At 70.2% G+C, this 6,855-nt stretch overlaps 1 protein-coding gene across 1 annotated transcript; it reads right to left on the bottom strand.

Moving 5' to 3' along the window:
* Positions 1-31: 31 nt before the first annotated feature.
* Positions 32-6,855, bottom strand: LOC104575524 (GAS2-like protein 1). The gene is made up of 6 exons (XM_088539207.1): positions 6,832-6,855; positions 5,009-5,687; positions 2,850-2,957; positions 2,307-2,403; positions 2,039-2,216; positions 32-1,205 (listed from the first exon to the last, which is right to left on the bottom strand). Exons 2-6 carry the CDS (start codon positions 5,657-5,659, stop codon positions 32-34), a joined length of 2,208 nt encoding a protein of 735 aa, XP_088395333.1. The 5' UTR covers positions 5,660-5,687; positions 6,832-6,855.

Genomic DNA, 6,855 nt, shown 5'->3' with positions numbered 1-6,855 from the left:
GGCACCTCCTAGCATGGGACCGGGTGGGGGCTCAGGGCCAGGCACCACCGTCGGGTGCCGGGGGCTCGTGGGGCCCCCACGAGGGCTCCAGGAAGGAGGTGAAGACACTGTGCAGCGCCCGCCAGGGCTTGTGCTCCGCGGCGCGGCCATCCCGCGCGGGCTGCGGCAGCGCCCGGCAGCTCCGTGGCGTGGGGATACGCGACGGCTTCTTGTCGGGCTGCGTGTCCAGCCGTGGCCTGGCCCCGGGCCACGCAGGCACTCGGCGGGATGAAGGCGCCGCTGCCTCCTCCTCCTCGTCCAGCCTGTCCTCCACCGGCTCGGGCAGCGCCAGCTCCGTGTCAGAGGCGGCGTCGGGGCGCTCGATGCCATCCAGCGTGTCACTCAAACCCGGGCAATAGCTGCCCTCATCCGAGCTGCTGGAGAGGGGCTGCCAGCGACCATCCCCCGCGGTGCCGTCGGGGCCTGGCCCCGGCGGCCCGGCCAGGCCGTGCTTGCTGAAGAAGCTCAGGGAGGACGAAGAGGACGAGGAGGAGCAATAGGCCGAGTCGGCGGCGGGCGGCTCGGCAGGCGGCGGCCGCGGGCTCGTCTCGGCGTCGCCGTCGAGCTCCAGCTGCCGCGTGTTGGCCCAAAACTCCTCCTCGAGGCGCCGCAGGAGCCGCTGCTCTTGGCCGGGCTCGAGGCAGAGCGGCGCCCGCAGCCGCCGCGCCAGCCCCTCCAGCTCCGGCTGCGCCGGCGAGCGGGGCCGCGCCGGGGAGCGCGGCCGGGGCCGCGGCTGCGGCGGCCGCTCCACGGGCAGCGACGCGCGGCGGGGCGCGGGGCTGCGCGGCGCGGGCGAGCCGCGGCGGGCAGGGCTGCCGGCGCGGCTGCCCCCGGAGCTCCCGGAGCCGCCGGGGCCGCCGGCCCGCGCCCACGAGTGCTGCCCGTCGCGAGCGCGGCGGATGAGCAGCACCGCGTCCCCGCCGGGGCGGCCGTGGCTGCGGGAGCGCGGCGCTCTGCCCGCCGCGCCGGGGCCGCCCCGCGCCGCCGGGCCGCGCTCGCGGGACTGGCTGCGGCTGCACGGGGGGCCCGGCGGGGCGGCCCCGGCGGCGCGGCCGCCCTCGCGCCGCCCCCGCGCCGGCCCCGCCGCGCCGCTCTGCGCCGACGACGCCGACGAGTCGCTGTCGCCCGAGCAGCGCCGCGCCCGGGGGGGCGCCGCCTCGCGGAGCCTGGGGCGGGGCGACAACGGCGGCGGCTCAGAGACACCCCCCCCCTCCCCCCACCCCGTGACGGCAGCGGGAGCGGGACCGGGGACGGCGGCTGCGGGCGGGGGGCAGAGCCGGTCCCTGGAGCCCCCCCCCCCGGGCCCCGTTGACCCCCCCCGCGTCCCACTGACACCCCGGCCCCCTGCCCATCCCCCCAACCCGTCCCCGCCCCCTCTTGTCACTCAAGACCGTGCGGGGGAGGGCCTAGAAGAGGCCCCGCCCCTCTCGGGGGGGCCGTGAGGGCCTGGGGGGGGGCAGTCAAGGCGCACGCGCACTGCGGCCGCAGGGGCCGCCCACGGCTGTGGACCCCCCCCCCAGGGCCCAGGGACACCCCCCGCCCCCCGCCACCATGTCCCAGGACGCCCCCACGGTTTGGGGGCCATTCCCAGAGCCTGGCACCTCCCAACCCCATCCAGCAATGGGGACCCCCCTCAAACATCCTCCCCCTGGCACCCTGTCCACCTGCCATTGGTGGAAGGGGGAGGGTGACACTGACACCCTGTGTCCTGCCCAATCTTGAACCGCGCCCCCCCCCCCCCAATACCCTATCACCCTCCCCCACAACCTGTCCAGCCATGGGAACCTCCCCCCCCATCCATCCAGCCTTGGGGACCCCCAGCCCTGCCCAGTCATGGGGAGGGGACACTGGCACCCCCCCCCTCCATCCAAACTTGGGGACCGCCCCCCCCCCCCGCTTCCCCGACCACAGTCCCTAGCAAGGGGGGAGGGGCACCCCATCCCCCCAACAGCACCCGGGGTGCTGAGCATGAAGCCACCCCCCATCCCCCGCCTTTTACCTGTGCGTCCCAGCAGGCGCCGCGGCGTCGCCATCGGGTCCCCGAGGTGCCCTGGTGAGGGAGGGGTCCCCAGGGGGCCGCTTGTCGCGCCGGGGGACACCAGGGCTGGGCGCCGCGCCAGGCGGGGGGCCCTTGTGCGGGGAGACGCTGGGGGCGCGCGGCTGGCCCAGGCGATGGGCTGCGGGCAGAGAGCCCCGTGTCACCATGCGGGGACATGCGCGGGGACACGTGGCCCCACGTGCCCTCCCTGCCCCGGGTCCCTGCTCACAGAGCGCGGCACAGCGACACGGGTCGTGCTTGTCCAGGTAGTGCTCCAGCGTGTCCCAGCCGCCGCCGACCCGCACCATGACATGGCTGCGCAGCACCTGGGGGGACAGCGCCGTCACCACCGCGTCACCCGCCACCCCCCCGAGCTGGGACACTGCACTGGGTGGGGACATGGGGCAGGCCTGGAGGAGCTGCTAAGGTTGGGACACAAATGGTGGCAGGAGATGAGGTCCCCATAGGGGTGGCTAGGGATGGAGCCCCCATTCCTGTCAGCTCCAAGGTCTCAGCTTGGCCCTCCCTGGGTTTAATGATGTGACCCGTCGCCCTGGTACCCTGGTCACAGGCTCTCTCTGGTCAGCTGGATAGATGGATGGATGGATGCATGGACCAACGGATGCACACATGGATGCATGGACAAATGGCTGCATGCACGGACGGATGCTGTCACCCTTGGCAGGGGAAGGGGATAATTCCCTGGATGCCAGCGTCCCTGGCAGTGGAAGGGGATGATTCCCGAAGCCACTGCGGCGGTGCTGCCTCCTACCCGGACAAAGATGAGCGCGTTGGAGTCTCCCACTTGGTACTTGCCCTCGGAGACTTTGACCATGGGGAACTGCGAGGGGCAGGTGCAGCAGCCCAGGATCTCACGCACCTGCGCAAGAGAGCGGCCGGGATCGGCGGGTGCCCCACCGCCCCGGAACCCCGCCAGAGCCATGGGAACAGGGGGAGGCCCCGGCTCTGCTGCTCCTGCACAGACACATCCCGAGCCGGGCACAGCGCGTGGGTCGGAGGTGGGGTGAAATTGGCAGGGATCTACCCCACCGCCCCATCCCGCGAGCCTGGCAAAGCAGTGGCACTCCCAGGTGGAGGCGCCGGGAAGGGCCTGGCTCCCAAAGCGCGGCCAGGCCTTGGGGAGCCTTCCCACATGGAGTGCCCCTGCCCGCCACAGCCATTCCTGAGCGGGCTGAGAACGAGCACAACTCGCTTCACCACTAGCTGCTCCCCTTCCCATAGGCCCTGGATCCGCAGGGACCCCTGATGTGTTGGGGGGGGCTGCAGGGGAACTCATGGAGCCACCGCTGAGCTCCCCCTCCCCCCACGCACACACTCTGCAAGGACCTCCAGGGCTGAGACCCCGGCCTTCCTCCTCCTCCTCCTCCTCCTGGCCTCTGGCTCTATATTTGGGGCGGCTTCTCTTCCCAGGAAAAAAAGAAACAAAAAGCCACCGGATGACGTCATGGATTATGCACACTCTCCTGTGGCCGCCGGGGCGGGGGATCCCGGGACATGGTCGCCTCCTGCCCCCGCGACGGCCGGATGCTGCAGGGATGGGCAGCTCCTGAGTCGGGGGTGGGGGCGGGGGGGTCCATGGGAGGGGGGTCTGTTCCCCCACCTTGTCCCTCCTATCTCTGGCTCTTCCCCTTCCTGTCTCTTTCCCCCTGCTGCCAGCAGCCGGGCAGGATCTAGCCCAGCTGCTGCCCCAATCTCGGCCCAGGGGCCCAAAGGAGCCGGGGGTAAACTGAGGCACAGGCCGCTGCCCGAGCAAGAGGAGGAGGAGGAGGAGGAGAGCAGCGGGGCTGCCCATCGCGCCTGCAGCGTCCCGGCTCCATCCCGACACCGGGATCCAATCCCACTGCAGGGCTCCCGAGCGGGAGCCGACGCCGTGCCGGAAAGGCCGCGGGCAGCGTTTCCGCCGGCGCGGGCGCCTTCCCAGCCGCGTCCGGCGCGCAGGCTCCTCCCCGGCTCCGAGGATGCCCGTAAAAGCCCAACGCCAGGAATTACGCAGCTGGGAAAAATGCAGCCCGGGGCTCCGGTGCTCAGGATGGCCTCACCGGGGACACTGGGTGGCCTGGGGACAGGTGGGGAGCCAGGGCTCTGCCCCGGTGACACCCCCCCCGCACACACAGTGAGGTGTCCTCATCACCACCCCCCCGCCCCAGCCGTGCCAGCCCCGCTGCCAGCCAGAGACTTAGGGGGGATCAGGGAAAGGGTTTAAATTAAATAATAATAAAAAAGGCGGCTTTGGGATTAGGGAGTCAGGGCAGGACAGAGCGCCTCCCCCGCCCCCCCCCCCCGGCGCCCTGGGACCCGGCTACTGCGTTAATCCGGGCGCCTTGGGCAGGCAGCCGATCCCCATCCTGCCCCGCCGCTAATCCCCCGCGCCGGGTGCTCCGTGCGCAGCCCGGGGCTGCCGCAGCTCCCAGGCCAGCATGAGCAAGCAAGTGGGCCTGGCTGCTCCACTCGCTCCCGCCTTTTCCGCTTCCCTGGAAAAGCCTCTCCGCCCTTCCCGGCTCCCACGGGCCTCTCCATCCCTAGGGGCCCTTGCGGATGCTCAGGAGCCGCCTCCTGGCCCAGCAGGATGGATCCTGGTGGGGGTGGGACACAGGGTCCCCCATGCACCCAAGTGCCGAGGCTGCCACAGCCCCCAGAGCAGCAAGGGCCGGGGGCTCCCACGTGGCCTAGAGGTTGGCCGAGGACTTTCGGACGCGGCCCAAAGCCACTGTCACTGCTGCTGGAGGCAGGCGGGACAAGGGAAGAAAGCGGGCGGCAGCAGTGGTGACACCCTCGTCCCCTGTGATTATGGTCTCTGCTTCCAAAATCACCCATCCCACAACATGGAGTGGCTCCCTGAGGCACAGAGTGCCCTGCTGGGTGCATGGAGAAGCCCTCCCATGGGGCCACGTAGACCAGAGAGTATCTCACCAGCTCGTCCAGGTTCTTCAGGTCACACAGGGAGATGCGCTGGGCCTTGCTGGGGTAGACCAGAGCCTCAGAGTCCAGGCTGTGGCTTTCCCGGTGCATGTCCAGCACCCCATAGGCAATTTGGTCCCTCATCTCCTCCTCGATCTCCTCCTCCATCTGGATGAGCATGGGGGCAAGCATCCCAAACTTGGAGCCTCGCCTGGCCACCTCCAGCAAGCAGAGCACAAAGTTCTTCTCATTTTTCTTCAGCACCAAGTCATTGGTTTCAAACATCAGGACATCCTGGATGCCAAGGTCCTGCCGGCACCACTGGATGAAATTGGAGATGTTATCCCTGGCGATGAAGGAGCCGGGCACCACATTCTTGGCCTGGAAGATGACCTCGTTCTGAGGGATGCGCATGCGGGCCGCAGCCTCGGGGTGCTGCTGCTGGAATTCTAGGGCGGTGCGGTTCACATTGTTGGCGTGTTGGCAGAGGTCGTAGCCCGTCTCCAGCGTCTCCATGAAGTTGTCAACGTGGATGTCCAGGTCGTAGAGGGTGTTGAACCACTCGGCGAGGTCCTCCTTCATGGCATAGAGGTACTCCTCGCTGGAGCGGAACGGGCGGATGCTCTTGGAGGCGGCGCTCTGGATGTTGCTCTGGTCGGCCATGGCGAGCGGCTCCGCGCCGCACGTCTCGCTTTGCGAGGGAGGGCATGGGCACGTTAGGGAGGGCTGACCCCACTGAGCTGCTCCCGTGGCCCTGCCAGCCCCACAGGATCTCACAAGGAGCAGAATCTGGTCCGGAATCAGGCCCCTCCACCCTCCCTGGCCTCCGTTTCCCCCTCCTGTTGGCGGCCGGCAGAGCCGGTCCCATCTCTACAACCTTCTCCCCTTTGGACTTGCCAGCTCCAACCTGCCTGGGGTTAATGAGACCCTTGTCACCACTGGCCCCCAGGCAGCCGGGAGGGAGGACCCCCCCTCATGAAGGCACTTGGGCTCTGTCACCCCGCAGGAGTGTCACCGCCACAGGGTGTCACTGGAGGTGTCAGGACAGCTGCCTATACGGCCCCTGCTCCCGAGGGGTGGCCGGGCTACAAGCCCCATGTCCCCACGAGCCCCCACGTGGCTGCCTGGGCTGGGGATTGGGGAAGGTGCTGGTCACGCTGTGCCTGTGGGGGGGGGCATTTGCTGCAGGCCCTCCTGGGGGGGGCACTGTCCCCACTGTGAGCCTGGCTGGTGGCCCCCACCCAGAGCCGGTGCCACCAGGACCCTCTGTCCAGGGGGGTCCCTGAGCCCTAGGGGGAGGCCCTGAGCTGTGGGGAGGGGGGGGTCTTGGCTCCCCGGTGGGGGGGGGTCTGGCTGGCAGGGGGGTCCCCTCTGTCCTGGGAGGGGGTTCCCCCGGGGGGTTGGGTCTCTGTCCTGGGGATGTCTCTGCCGGGGGGTTGGTTCTCTGTCCCGGGTGGGTCTCTGCCTGGGCTGGGGGGGAAGGGGCTGTCTCAGAAGAACTGTCTGTCCGGGGGGGTCTTGGGCCCAGGTGCTCCCTGCTGGAGGAGGTCTCTGTTCTGGGCAGTCTCTGTCCCGAGGGGGTGTCACTGCTGGGGAGTCTCTCTGTCCCGGGGGTCTCTCTCCCGCGCAATCTCTGCTGGCGGGGCAGAGGAAGCGATTTTGTTGCTGGCGGATGGGGACGGGAAGGGGGTTGGGAGCGGGCTCAGCACCTGCGAGGCAGATGCCGAGTTGGGCGGGCAACGCAGGGGACACCCACGCGGGGACGCCCACGCGCAGGGACAGCGGGACGCGGCGACCCCCGCGCGGAGCCCCCCCCCCCGTCACCCCGCACTCACCGCTCCGGGGCTCCGGGCCGGGCC

The sequence above is a fragment of the Tinamus guttatus genome, unplaced genomic scaffold, assembly GCF_059628265.1.
Source record: "Tinamus guttatus ecotype Peru unplaced genomic scaffold, ASM5962826v1 Tinamus_guttatus_pri_ptg001488l, whole genome shotgun sequence".
In the NCBI taxonomy this organism is placed as follows: domain Eukaryota; kingdom Metazoa; phylum Chordata; class Aves; order Tinamiformes; family Tinamidae; genus Tinamus; species Tinamus guttatus.
Note: the sequence above shows the minus strand (reverse complement) of the source record. Positions and strands in the feature narration are given on the sequence as shown.

What these genes read in the sequence shown, in the direction of transcription:
- LOC104575524 (XM_088539207.1), bottom strand. Translation starts at nt 5,659, where the DNA reads ATGGCCGACCAGAGCAACATCCAGAGCGCCGCCTCCAAGAGCATCCGC. An exon ending in ACGCGCTCATCTTTGTCCGG is followed by an intron (nt 2,404 to 2,849) that starts GTAGGAGGCAGC and finishes CTGTCCCCCCAG; the next exon opens with GTGCTGCGCAGCCATGTCAT. An exon ending in GTGTCGCTGTGCCGCGCTCT is followed by an intron (nt 2,217 to 2,306) that starts GTGAGCAGGGAC and finishes CTCTGCCCGCAG; the next exon opens with CCCATCGCCTGGGCCAGCCG.